General features: G+C 43.9%; 1 protein-coding gene across 3 annotated transcripts in view; it reads right to left on the bottom strand.

The window, feature by feature from the left end:
* The window catches only part of tnika (TRAF2 and NCK interacting kinase a), a 101,461-nt gene that overhangs the window by 69,439 nt on the left and 16,936 nt on the right, over nt 1-15,086 (bottom strand). For all 3 annotated transcript variants that reach the window (XR_014570835.1, XM_083791814.1, XM_083791815.1), the window contains exon 2: nt 14,069-14,134. Coding sequence is in view for 2 of the 3 variants with exons in the window: in XM_083791814.1 (XP_083647940.1) it covers nt 14,069-14,134 (66 nt within the window). In the remaining variant the exon portion in view is untranslated. The remainder of the gene's footprint in view (nt 1-14,068; nt 14,135-15,086) is intronic.

Genomic DNA, 15,086 nt, shown 5'->3' with positions numbered 1-15,086 from the left:
GCATGTATGGAAATGCAAATTCTTTGACGTGGCCTAATAAAGGCTGACAAGTGGATCGAGCAAATCATAACAATTTACTCATCGGGAGATCTAAAGGTCACGGCCCTCTACCATGTTGCCGAATTTCGTGAAGAACGATAGCTCAGAACTGCCGAAGCTGCTAAAATGGCGGACTTGTCACGGAAACAATGAGGGTCTACGACTCTGCGCCCTTTGGACTTGACCCCTAATAATAATAAATATAGCTGCAAGCAGCGATAAGATGGGGCCAAGCCATAAAAGATGGATGTGACTTTATTTCTTACGCTGATTGGCTGAAGGGGTCTTCTGTCAAAGCTGTACTCCCGCAGCCAACTATGCAGGGTCCAGAGTCCAGACTCTTCCGAACAAATGAATGGAAATGTGATTTCAAGGGGGAGTGGTTAACCAGGCTATGAAAATCCCAGGAGTGGATCTATAATTCATACAATCATATAATAGGGAGATTGGGAGGTTTTTTTGACGAATGACTGTGATCTTCAGTTCTTGACCGTTTCCCATGACCCTCTACCGTGTTGCCGAATTTAGTGGAAAGCAACAGAACTGCCAAAACTGCAAAAAGTGGCGGAAGAAGAAAAAACTGTCGAATAACAATAGGGGCCTTTCTCCTTTGGGCCTGGCCCCTAAACATAATAATAAAAGCAGTTTAACACAAATTCGGAATCTTTAGAGAGAGAGAGAGAGAGAGAGAGAGAGAGAGAGAGAGAGAGAGAGAGAGAGAGAGAGAGAGAGAGAGAGAGAGAGAGAGAGAGAGAGAGAGCATACACAAAACATAGGAGTTGCTATTCAGGAGAATAAGAAATGGCCGAGACCAGCAGAGAAAGAACAGAGGAAGCCAAAGAATAATGGAGTGGAGCAGGGTTGTTATAGGTTATTGATTAGGTTATTGATGAACAGTAAGTCACACCCTGGTGTTAAAAAAAGAAGAAGAAAAAAAAACCCTGACTAAATAGCTCTTCACAGACCACACTATCAGTAAGTGTGAGTGCGTGCGTGCGTGCGTGAAACAGAGACAGAGAGAGAGTAATAAGAATGAGAAATTGTTATTGACAGCAGGCATGGCTAATTGACCCTAGTCTGGGTGACAGAAGTGCATTGTGGGTAAGTGGGGCGCGTGGCCTTGGGGAAGACAGAGAGGATGAGGAAGTAGGCTAATTAACACCCTACCAGGTGTGTGTGTGTGTGTGTGTGTGTGTGTGTGTGTGTGTGTGTGTGTGTGTGTGTGTGTGTGTGTGTGTGTTAGAAGGAGAGAGGGTAGAATGGGCACATCTGCTGTTCCCACGGCAACAAGCAACATACACTATGCAGTCATGGTTCACAGTTCATTCACGAGGACTCTGGAGATTGAAGAGCTGAGTATGGGAGAGAGAGAGACAGACAGAGAGAGACAGAGAGAGACAAACAGAGACTGAGAGACAGAGAGACAGAGAGAGACAGACAAAGACAGAGAGCAAGCATGCTACGATGCAGCTCTTACTGTTTGTATTGCTGTTGATAGAGTAATTTCACCCTCTCTCTACTATAGTTATCTCTATGATTTGCTCTTTTTACATAGAGATGAAAGTTCACAAAGGTGACACTTGCATTTGTAGGAACATCAAAACAAGTTTAATAAAAAAAATCTTCTTTATACAAACCCGCTGGTCAAAAGTAACAATTATCTCATCGAAGTCCATATCCCTAACCTTTCAAATGAAAACTGTAACAAATACTCAAAAGATCTTTCTCAACCAGATACAAAATAACCATTTTCCTCATGGGCACCAGAACAATTATTTTCTTTGATCCTTGTTGTTCCCAACAAATATAATACGACACACAAACACACGTACACACATACACATTACACATATACACACAGGACGCGCACATACACAGTGGAACGCTACATCAAACAACCAACAGCGCCGTTAGCCTATAGGCTGCGGTGTCGGAGCTGCTGACTGCTGCAGCAAGCCTATTAGCTTTAACACAAGCACGCACTCTTCCTTCATTTACACGTGTCTGCCAATTAGCACGCTAACCTCTCATACAGAGAGACAATGTTTTTTTTTCTTCTTCTTGATGAGGTTGGTGAATAAGTAATGCTCTCTCTGCTGCTGTGAACAACTACTGTCGCATGACATGCCCCCCAGTATCTACCGCTATACTCGTTGGCGGCCGGGCAGAAACCTTGCATCTCCATATTGGTTTTCGGCTTTGTTCTTCAGTGAATGCCCTACTTCATCACACAAAAGTAGTGAAAATTGCAGATCTATACATGCTCACAATGTGTTGCGATGTGGCGCGTTATGAGCTTGTAGATCAGCTACTTTAGTAGCATAACGGTTTTGAACATATAGATAACATTTCCACCCAATAGCAGTGTACTGTAACACTGCATTGTTCCACTGCAGCTGCTGCAAGGTTATGGCAAATACTGTAGGTGGTGGTGAGCATGTTTCACTGAAGCCTTGTAATTCATCATATGACCATGTGACTTATTTTCTTTTCTTCCCGTTTTTAGATATTTCCCTCTTTTTCTTCCAATGTAGTCGTTCCCTGTTCATTTCTGTGTACTCTTGTCTTATCTCCTATAAACATGGCCAATTGAGCTCGTATGGACATTGGACGCGCGGCCAGGCCAGAGGCACCGTGGAGGATTTGAACCCCTCGCCTAATGGTCAGGATCTTTACCCACTGCTGTCACACCCGACTACACTACCTATTAGACTGATTTTTAAATAACACTTTCACCCGGATGGGTGTGGTTTAGCAGAATGTATGCATGCAATGCATGTGCCTGCAACAAGGCATGCAGACAAGGCAAGGAGGCCTGGAGGCTTGTGAGGCGAGGCAGGCGAGCACGGCTGGTTATAGCTCGCATGGCACCCTATTTAGGCCAATGGTTCGTCACCCACCAATATGACCACTTAGCACGACAGCCGTACATGTGATCAAGAGAATGTTGTGATATTGTGATCCAAATCCCCAGGACGTTTTTGTGTTATACTTTTAGCCTTAGTATGGGAGTGGGAGTATTTCTCCCCAAAACAAATGACTTATTTTATATCAATTACACACCCCATGAAGCCTTGAATTCATGGAGATGTTTTAGCTTTTGTGGCATTCCTAAGCCGGTCATCATGATCAGCTCAGAAACGAGACAAAAACTAATACATCTGCATGAATTCAAGGTTTTCAAGGGGTGTGTAATTGATAAAAAACTTTTTTTATTTGGGTGAACTACTCCTTTAATGTCTAACTATACCATGAGGCATGCGCTGTGTAAATTCTTGACTAATCAATCAATCAATCAAAATCAATCGATTATAATCATTATATATGTTCCAGCTGGATCAATTGAACGGACATAGACATACTATACACTATAGATACTTTAAGTTCATATTTAGCAGCATGAAAATGAAAAACTCACTTTTCAATTTTGACATGACCTTTAATGTTATATTTTGCCAATTATTTGGAGGACCACTTGCAATGGTCTGAGGTCCACCATCCCACAGGGTTGAGAACCACCGCCCTACAGACGCACTCCCCTTCAGCGTCACTGTTTGGGTCAGTTGACCTTGACACAGGCCAGGGACAATGCAGTGGTACACTGACCGTTTGGGTCAGTTGACCTTAATACAGGCCAGGGACAATGCAGTGGTACACTGACCGTTTGGGTCAGTTGACCTTGACACAGGCCAGGGACAATGCAGTGGTACACTGACCGTTTGGGTCAGTTGACCTTGACACAGGCCAGGGACAATGCAGTGGTACACTGACCGTTTGGGTCAGTTGACCTTAATACAGGCCAGGGACAATGCAGTGGTACACTGACCGTTTGGGTCAGTTGACCTTGACACAGGCCAGGGACAATGCAGTGGTACACTGACCGTTTGGGTCAGTTGACCTTGACACAGGCCAGGGACAATGCAGTGGTACACTGACCGTTTGGGTCAGTTGACCTTGACACAGGCCAGGGACAATGCAGTGGTACACTGATCGGTGAGACTCATGGTCCATGGATGCTAAAACAAGATGTGTGGAGCGCTCAGGGAGTGTACTGTGTGCTATTGATCCTTTGGTGCCCTGAAACCGTGTCAGCCGACAGAGAAGATATTTGTATGAGCATTGATCAGTGGTGGGAAAAGTACTCAAATTGTTTACTTAGTTTACCTATAGTACCAATACTGCACTACATATGTGTAGTGCAGTATGGTACTTTTACCTACAAGTAAACAGAGTATATTATACTCCGTTATGTAAGGTCCTGCATTCAAAACTGACTTGAGTAAAAGTATAAAAGTATCAGCATAAATATATACTTAAAGTACCAAAAGTACAATCTACATCATCAGGGACCTGATGATGTAGATTATAATTATTATATATATATATATATAATTTTAATCTACAAAAAGTACAATATTTTGTAGGTGGGAGTTTGTAGTGGGGAAGAAGTAAAAGTATTGAAATTGTTAATACTAAATGCAGAGGAGTAGAAAATGGTGAAAAGACCGAAAAGGTGCGTCCATGAGTGGAAGAGGCAGAAAGAGAAGAGAGAATACTGAATACCTCAAAATTGTACTTATAATAAATAAGTGCAGTACTTGAGAACACTGGCATTAATCATGTACTTTTGAAAATGTCTTGACAGTCAACTAGTAGTGCAACTGTCTGCGATTTTAACATCCTGTGCTACAACTAGGGCAATTTGTTTGCGGGGGGGGGGGGGGGGGGGTCGTGTGTTGGCTGCGAGTGGGGTGCAGAAGGAAGGTTTGCCTACGGCACATGTTTTCTAAATAAAATGGCGGTGGCCCTGAAAATATATATGCAGCAGGGCTGGTTCTAGCTCGTATGGTGCCCTAGGCCTCCAGAAAGCTCACACGCCAAAAGATATTTGCATTGAAACACAGAATGTAAGCCTGACAGCCTAAAAAGTATTTATAGGCATTTATAGACGTTTGTTTCATTTGTTATGGAGGATCCTCGAAATTAAAAACCATTTGAGAACCATGCTCTGGCTATTTTCGCCAAATGTTAGGGTTCATAACCGTCCTAAAGGCTGTGTTGTTCACCACTACACTATACACTCATCTTTCCACAGCTTTTCTCACACATGAAGTAGTATAATGTCACACAGCATGTGTAGTGTACCCACTACTGATTTGTTGTATCAACATTTTGCTTTACTGTGGAGATTAGATAGATGGTTAGGAACCGGTGTCTTTTTGTTTTTGCCGTGAAAAAGTAACTGGGGAACGTATAGCACATCAGACATGGAGGATGAAAGCAGGCTGTCTAACTTCTAGCTTTCTTTGAGCCGCTTTGCCTTTTCATGCTGGCTCTCTGAGGTGTGTGCACTGTGTGCGTGCGTGTATCTGCCAGCTTACGCAAATACGCACGTATATTTGTGTATGTGTGTGACTTGGGGGTGGGGGTGGTATTGCGTGAGAGAGAAACTCCCATGGTCCTTTGCAGCATGATTTCTCACAGATCAGTAAGATAAAAAAAGGACTTTGAAGTTGTATTCCCTACTTTTGGGTTTGGGTGGGCAAGGAGAAAGGATGAGGAGCAGTTAGGGGAGAGAGAGCACGGGACACTGAGAAAGGAGTAGATAAGAGGTAAAAGGGTAGGTGAAGTGGAGATAGAAGACATTACTGGTAGGAAAGTGCAGAGAAAGATGAAGAGAGAGGGACAGCGTTATACTTACTTAGTGGCTGGTGAAAAGTATGAAACAGTGGTTATTATGCTTGCTTCAAAACCTCAACCCGTTGCTCGCTGAAAGCAGCAGTTTTACAAGGTCACAACGCATTGCATCCAAGTATAAATAAATGGTGCATTTATATAGCGCTTTTATCCAAAGCGCTTTACATAGAATGTGCATCACGCACACACACACACACACACACACAGCGGAGGAAACCAACCTGCACATCGGGAGCAATTAGGGATTGTCTTGCTCAAGGACACTTGTACTCAAAATGAGGCTTTAGAGAGATGGGAGAGCGTGAAAGAGAGAGTAAAACAACAGATATGCTGAGAAGGATATAAAAGAGGGAGGTGTGATTGACTGATGCTATGAGGGCCGGCTCCTAATTGACATCTGCACACGCTCCATTTACTTCCGCTGGACCCTGGATCACCCCGCGGCCCGCGCGCCACGCTCAACAGATTACGTGACAACAGCTGTGATGTCACGACAACAGCACGTGATTCCATTATGTGTTGCTGCGGCAATAGTGTTCCCGTTTCAGACCGCAGATAACAACCACACACAAACACAGATATACACGCATGGCCTCTGTTCACAACTACATGAACACAGATATACACACATGGCCTCTGCTCCCAAGTAACTACATGAAACAAACATGCAGAGTGATGTAGGGGAAAGTCATCCCATACAACCCCCCCCACACACACACACACACACACACACACACACAAACAAAATGGAATTGTAAAGAGTTTAGCTCATGAAAAAGCTCTGATCCACTGTACGTCTGTGTGTGAGTGTGAGTGTGTGTGTGTGCATATTTAAAGACTGCGTGGAGCACTTTGCCTGAGGAGGAGTGAACGTATTCTGTCATCAGAGTCATATCCAGATTGCTCTCCAACTCTTCTTCTCCCTCTCCCTCCCTCTGAAACTGCCGGAGCGCATGGAGACAACGCACAGCGAGGGGACATGAACACACGCACACAGTCACACACACACACACACACACAGTCACACACACACACGCACACACACACACACACAGTCACACACAGTCTTACACACACACACACACACACACACACACACACACACACACACACAGTCACACACACAGTCACACACACACAGTCACACACAGTCACACACACAGTCACACACACACACACACACACACAGTCACACACACACACACACACACACACACACACACACACACACAGTCACAGTCACACACACAGGAAGTGTTAGATTGCCACCAAGGGTGAGCTGATAGTCGATCTGGTGTGTGTGTGTGTGTGTGTCCGTGCAACCATGTATGTCTGACATGGATGTGTTATTATGAGCGGGTGTATGATTGGTTCCTTGCATCCATCAGGGAGACGAATGCATTCTCGCCTGGCGGAACGCCGCAGCCGCCGACCAGTGATTAATCAATTAAGCGATCGATACGCCCGTCAGTCAGTTAGGTGGCCGCTTCGTCGTCCCGCGGTATAGGTAGCCCCGGCTACTGGGCCAAGAGGACGGAAACGCACCCGGCAATCGGCAAGCTTTCCTCACTTCAGAGGACAGCGATTCCCATAAGCCCCATCAAATATTCACAGCCATAGGAGAGGGAGAGAGAGAGAGAAAGTCTGAAAGACGGTTGATGGTGCATAAAAGAGAACAGAGGGATGATAATATAAAAAAAACATAAAGAGGCAAGGGGAAGGAAGAGAGAGAGAGAGAGAGAGAGAGAGAGAGAGAAGGGCAAGATAGTCAAAGAGAAAGTAACACAAACATTGCAAACACGGGGGAAATAAAGAGGGAGAATGGAGGGACATGAAGATAAAGGGAGGAAAATAGAGGGCAATGACGGGGAGAGGAAAGAGAGAGAGAGAGAGAGAGAGAGGGGGGGGGCATGGATGAGGAGAGAGATGGAGAGGGAGGGTACAGTGGAGAGAGGGAGATAGCAAAGGTCTTTAATTATTCAGCACTACCCATGTTCTCTATTTATGGCCCTTTTAGAGCAGCCAGCTATATATACACACACACACACATACCCTGTAAAGTCCTGAGTGTTCTTTAACTCAGAGAATGCACAGATGGAACCAAGGGGACCTATAACTCTGAGAGTGTATAAGATGGAACCAAATGGCCCTGCTGCGTTTGTACACCCTCAGAGTGACCCCTCAAGATTATACTACACATAGTGGGCTGCAGTTGACTGTGGAGGTTTCAGCCCACATAGGAGGGGAGAAGAAGGGAGATGTGATCACATTACATTATATTGATAAAAAGGGATGTATATGTAGTAGAGAGAGAGGCATGGAAAGGTAAAGACGTGGATAGTAGAAGGTGTAGTCAAGTGTGTGTGTGTGTGTGTGTGTGTGTGTGTGTGTGTGTGTGTGTGTGTGTGTGTGTGTGTGTGTGTGTGTGTGTGTGTGTGTGTGAGAGAGGTCTGTAACATTTAACTAGATGGGGTAATAGAAGAGTTGATAAACCCGTTATCGCTGTCTCCCAGACACAGGCCCACTGCAGAGCTATGGGGCAACATTATACTGCTATCACCAATAACATAAAACACTGCACCGACCATCACACACACACACACACAGGGTTCAAAGGACGTTCACCGAATAAGCAATGCAGTGGCAGAAGGCAATGGGGCTATTTGTATAGAATTAATGGAGTAATACACAATATGATTATGAGCACGTGGTGGAACACGCGCGCTCACGCACACACGCACACGCACACTCACACACGCACGAGAGGAAATAGGGGAAGACATAGCTGTTGGCATGGTACAGAGCTTCCACAATAATATTTGTATTACCTAAGTTACTGTTTTGTGTCTGTGGGGATGTTAGCAATGTCAACTTTGTCATTGTCATTGTTTTTATCTGTGATCAGAGTATTAAATGTAGTATAGACAACATTTAAGCCTAAATTAAAAAATATATGTATATTTATATATTTTGCATTGTTTCCCTCTATCAGCCACTATATAATTGTGCTGGGGTGTTTTTCTTCAGAAAGTCCCTCTGGCTATATTTTGGTTTAAATGTTTATGTTGACGTCCATCCCTTGGCAAGGACACCTCTGACTGTGGGGGGAGGAGGGGGGGAAGGGGGATCTCAGCATCTAATATTGGATTTATTGCAAACAGACCACTAGGGGGCGAGCCCAACTCGTTTGCAATGGTTTTTGAAAACCTTATGCCCATACCCAAGAGCATGCCAACATTCTAAAACGTGTCACCAAGTGCATAATTGTTGTGATTTTTTTAATCCCAGTTTATAGGCATTTTAAGCTCCCAGCAGCCATCGTGGACGCCATCTTGAAAATTATGCCTTTCCAGAACTTAAACTTTCCTACATTTTGAGTATGTTAACATACACAATAGTAGCAGAATCCATTGACATTTTTATTCTATAAATTATTTGTGGTTTCAACCCGACTTATCTACTATTGCATCCATTGCAAACCGACCACTAGGGGGCAAGCCCAACTCGTTTGCGATGGTTTTTGAAACAATGCTAACAGCATGGCAAAAAAATCTAAAACTTGTCACCAAGTGCACGATTTTCACGAATTCCCTCCCAGCTAGAGAGACCAATTATCATAGCTGTGGATCAGACACACACCTACTCACTAAAGGCTACACAGTTACATACTGCAAGCATTGCGACCACTGAGGAACTATATGAATCACTCTGTTTCTGCTACTACCATTCAGACTCATTGTTGGTCCTTTTTGTTCGTAAAATTATTTTTCCCCTCAGCCTCAAAAGCGGTTAGGAAAATTAGGTGCATTGTTCTCATCTCAAGTACCTGTACTCACAGTGGTCTGCAGTCACTATTTTCCTATATGTATTTATTTTACTCTAAACATGATACTCTAGTCTGTGTGTTATATTCTGTAAACCGCACAAAGCCAGACACATTGTCTATTCTCAAGAATCCCTTGAGCTTCCTTCCCCTTTATTTTAGGAGTGTGTGAGACCGGGGGCCAGTGCATGGGCGGGTGGGTACTGGGACCGGGTGTCTTTATAAAATAGTATTTACATTCGCCAGCATCAGCAGCAGAGAAAGCCTTGCACTTGACCCATTTCATGCATTAATTCACTACCAACTCCATCCTTACGCTGAAACCTCATCCCAGGCCAGAGTGCTGGACTGCTGGTGTTGTTGCCATAGCTATTCTGTGGTCCGGTAACGCATCGGAGACCGACAGGCTGAATGTCAGCCAGCAAATGAGCCGTGACTTTCACCAAGACAGCCCAGTCAGCAATAACTGGCTGGATACACATAACTCTCCTCTTCTCCTTCACTTTTCTTGTTCTCTTCCCCCATCCTCATTTCACACACGCATACTATCACATACACAGAGAAATACAGACAGACAAAAGCATATGCAACACACACACACACACACACACGCGCACACACACACACACACACACACACACACACACACACACACACGGCTGTCAAAGATTGTTTCTAGGAGCGTGGAGAGGCATGTCCAACCTCAGCTTGACCTTTCATCTGCTCCAATCAGGAGAGGAGGAGAGGGAACAGCTCCTCTCCATCACCACCTGACCTTCACTCACTGCTCCATTAGGTACACACACAACACACACACGTGCACGCACACAAATGCTCATTTATATGCACAGACCTGTGCAAACATAAAAAGCGCACGCATGTGTACACACGCGCACGCACACACACACAAACACGATATAAGCAAAGGCCGCAGACCACTGAAAGTCGGTGTCCTTCAGAAAGGAAGGCCAACAGGATGGAAAAAAGGGATGGAAGAAGACAAGGAACAGCAAAAGAGAGGATGTACAGGCTGCGAGGCAGTGGTTCTCAAGGTGTGGTCTGCAAGGTCCTTGAGGGGGTTCCCGAGGATCCCCAGCAAAGTTTGTGAATATATTGTAGCATCACCCTTTGTTTATATACACATCGGCTATTCAAAACGTTAACTGCCATTGATGCCACTGGTTGTCAGACCAAGTCCAACACTTAACCGCCATCGACGTCTGCGTTTTCAGTGAGTACGCTAGAGGGCGCTCTTGGCCAACGTATGAATAGTTCTAGATTGCTACACTATAGGATATATACAACCGGAAATGAAAACTCTTAATTGTCTCCATGCGCCTCAATGTAAACAGATTACAAAATGCATTTGTTTTCATCCTCGGGTCCCGTGGCTCTTCAAAATACGCTGAGAAACAATGGTGGTGGCGGACAAAGTCATTAGTTAATACCTAGAACTTAATGTGTTAAAAAAAGAAAAGAAAAACAAATGCTATTTACTTTTAATATCGTTTTAATAACACAAAGCTTGTATGGGGTCCCTGCTGGTATACATTATATTCAGATGGGGGTCTACTCTACAGCCAAATTAATTTATGTGTCATTGACATGAAAATGTTTGAGAACCGCTGCAGTGAAGAACAGTAACTGGATGGAATGGAACAGGATGGGGAGGGGGGGGGGGTAGGGGGGGATGGACGGAGAAGGACAATAAAGAGCGGAAGAGAGGAACAGAGGACAGAGGGGCAGTAGAGGACGCTATGACTTGGACGGAGAGATAGAACGTTGAAACGACAGGAGGAAGCAGCTGAGGGCCGCCAACACGCACAAACATCTCAAACACCAGCTTGTCATGTCATCCCTGGTGGAAGGTTACGCAAAGTAATGTATTTGAGTAACATTTTATGTACAATTTTCTGCTACTTTATACCGTCTTATAGCCTACTACACTACTGTGCTTTTGGAGGCACATGTTGTGCTTTCTACGCCACTACATTATTTGAAAACTTCAATTACAAAATGTGAAAACATTTGAAAAGAATTGTGCATAATGAGTACTTTTATTTATGCCAATACTTTTGTACTTTTACTTAAGTACATCTTCTTCCACTGGATGTCATGGCAGGACAGGAAGCAGCTCGGCACGAGCACTTCCTGTGTCCCGGATAAACACGTCCCCTACTGAAGTATGTCAGATAAAGTGCTATAAATGTTCCCTCAGAGAGTGAGATGGAAAGAGAGAGAAAGAGAGAGAGAGGGAGAGACTCTTATATATAATGAAGGAAGAGGTAGATGAAAGGAGGAGAGGGAGAGATAAGGGGAGAAGAGAAATAATATACAGTAGATATAGTAAGAGTAATAGATAGATAGACAAGGAGAGAAGGGAGATATGCAGGACATGACGGGAGTCAGATTCAAACCTGGGTCCTCGCGACTTACAAAGTGCATGTAGTCTAAGGCCTCTTTTAGACGGCGACCATCTCCATATAACACGTCAAAGTCCCGTTGCGTTCTCATTTTTTTGGACCATTTACATGAGAACGCACACTTGAATGAACACGCTACAAAGTGCATGCATATATATGCCAGGTCGCTAGGTGGCGCGTGTCCTTGTGGGGTCCGTGTGACGCAGCGCTTATATAAACCATAGACATAAGTCACGCATGCGTAGAACTACTTCCGTTCTTCTTCTACACAGAAAGTAAACAAACGTCGCGTCCTCATCACACCTCCAGCAAACCGGACTATCCGACATGGTTGTTGTTGTTCGTTTCCCCTAGCAACTGACGCATGCCTATGACACCATGTAAAAACGTCGGACACGGGGCGAGCTGACCAGAGCTGACGTAAGCCATGATGTCACAAGTTTTGCGGATCCACCGTTTTGCCTGTTTATATGGAGACCATAGGAAACGGCGTTCTAAAAGATTTCCACTCTGGGAGGTGGTTTCACTTCGTTGCGTTTTCACCTCCTGTGAACATGGTTCTCGTCTAAATGACAGCAGCAAACGATACTTTATTTTGCCGTTTTTTATGAACACCATCCTCGTGTAAATAGCACCTAAGTCCTAACTGGCACCAGGCACCCACGAGAAGGGAGAAGTATTTTAAAACACATTAATAATATGACCCAGTTCCTGCTTCTTGTCTCTCTATTCAAGTCTAGTTCACATGTGCTCTATTCCACCCACACTTGTGCAAGTTCTCTCTTTTCCTTCTCTATATTGTGTAACATGTGCATTCTTTATTCCAAACATAGGAAGAGTGAGTCAGAATTGAATAGACAAGACATGATTGACTGATTTTAATATGTCAATAATATTATATATATAATATTATATTATATTATATTAGTCAATGACCAGAACTGAGGCCAGAACTTAATCATCTTTTATCCTATTTTACAGTGTACTTTGTCATATGACAGTGTAAGTGTCACCATACATTTTGAGCTTGTAGATTTGCTATTTTTGAAACATTTTGAAAAAACATTTTGTCTTAAGCCCTAAACACACCAGAGGGTCACTGAGAGGAGGGGGGGGGAGAAGGGAGTTGCACCACTCAGTTCACACGGGTGTGATTTATTATACATATTTAACCAATGAAAAGGATTAACATGAGTGTATGACTAATTAATAACTTCATCAGCTAGTGCTAGGATCCTGATGAGAGTGAGAAAATATGACCATATATTACACCCATCCTATGTTCACTTCACTGGTTCCCAGGACTGAATGTAAGATCTCCCTTCTCACACATCAGTGCACCAACACCAACCTTCCCCCAAGACCAAGTTCCGGACCATGGGCACCCAGACCTTCTGCTCTAGGGGCCCCATGTCAGCCCCACTGCTGAAGTCTGAGACAGACTTAAGCCCAACCAACCTGGATGTTTGGGGCCAATACAAATATTAGGGAGTAAAACACATCCTGCCCAGAATGATAGAGTAAGTGGAGACAGACAGGAAACGAGGAGAGAGAGAGAGAGAGAGAGAGAGAGAGGTAATAGGAATAGAACCCAACCGGAGTGCAGTGGCGTTTTGAAGCACCCAGAAGAACGGTCTTCTTCCGCATTTGGACACCAACAGTTGGTGTCCAATTTCGACAGTTGGTGTCCAAATGCGGAAGCAACCGAGTGCTCAATGTTAAACCCGAGCTGCACTGGGTTTCCTCAGGCAGGTTCCTCGGCCCTACTGGTCAGAGTTGAGCCCAACTCTGACCAGTAGGGCTGAGTATGTCAACGCTGGAGAGCCTCCCTGGGGGCTTGGGTATGACAGGATGTTTGTCAGGATTGGGACTTGAACCCGCCATACACTGTCAGGCATTAGGAGCCGAGGTGCCCAGACCGCCAGGTCGGCCCAGGTCAAAACCTCTCTTTTTATCAAAGTGTTTTCTTAATTTTACCTAGTTTTTTAATTTGACTCTTTAGTCTAGTAGGGGGGTTGCCCTTGCCGTTTTATGGCATGTTTTATGCGATAGCAATAATTATGCATTTTGTTTGTCTGAGTCTTACCTTGTACACTTGCCCATAGGTGCCATTTCCCACCAGCTCAACCAGCTCAAAGATGCCAGCAGGGTCCTAGAGAAGGAGAGAGATGCAATGTTACATCAACACCCAATGCACTCAGACTCACATACAAGTTACCTTAACATTTCTCGAAAGCACTGTTTCGGGACTCGCGGACCAATATCTATCAATTTTTTTCAGTTTTCATTATTTCAAAATATGTTATCATTTTTAAACAAAGAAATCACAACCATTAAAAACAATTCCACCATTTTTAGTAGTTCATAAATCAAAAATATAAAAACAAATACTTTCTATATATATATATATAAAAATAAAAAAAAGAATAGTAGTAAAAATAGCTGATTTACAAATAAACAACGCATTGTGATGCTCTGCTATTTTCACTAGTATGAGTCCCGGGCAAGGCGGCTAATTTCTCTTTTGAGTCTTGAGGATTTTGATATTTAGGAACCACTGGTCTGAAAAAGGGAAAAAAGTCACATGGACCCATTGGACCAAAACGTTGTGTTTTCCTTTAATGAACTGCATTTGAAGACAGTGTGCGGGAGTTTTTTCTCCTTTTTCAGTATATGTCAGGTCCTCGGTTGGCCTTCTCCTACACACCTGTCGCATGTAGGTGTGCAAAAGCCCTGCTTTTTAGGGAACCACTGCTCTGAAAAAACGAATAATAATCTGTTCACTTGATTTACTTGATCATTCACCACAGAACGTTTTCAGCCCTCCAACCTTCCTCAGTGTGTATTTTAATTACATAACATATCAAAAGGAATGATAGTCTGACCATTATTGATCCTGTGAGGGACATTCAGTTATCATAGCGTAGCTGTGCTGCAGTCGGAAACACAGGACACATCTAACCACCACACAGTTTGTTTTCATAGGAGTTTTGTCCCTTCAGCCATTGCTACACTAAACAAACTGATATGAGTATACTGGGGACTTCATGTATTGTCTTGGTGTTCTGTTGTTGTGTGCTATGTTTTCTGCTATATGGTAATGC

This window comes from Protomyctophum parallelum, assembly GCF_964188405.1.
Source record: "Protomyctophum parallelum genome assembly, chromosome: 20".
NCBI lineage: Eukaryota > Metazoa > Chordata > Actinopteri > Myctophiformes > Myctophidae > Protomyctophum > Protomyctophum parallelum.
Note: the sequence above shows the minus strand (reverse complement) of the source record. Positions and strands in the feature narration are given on the sequence as shown.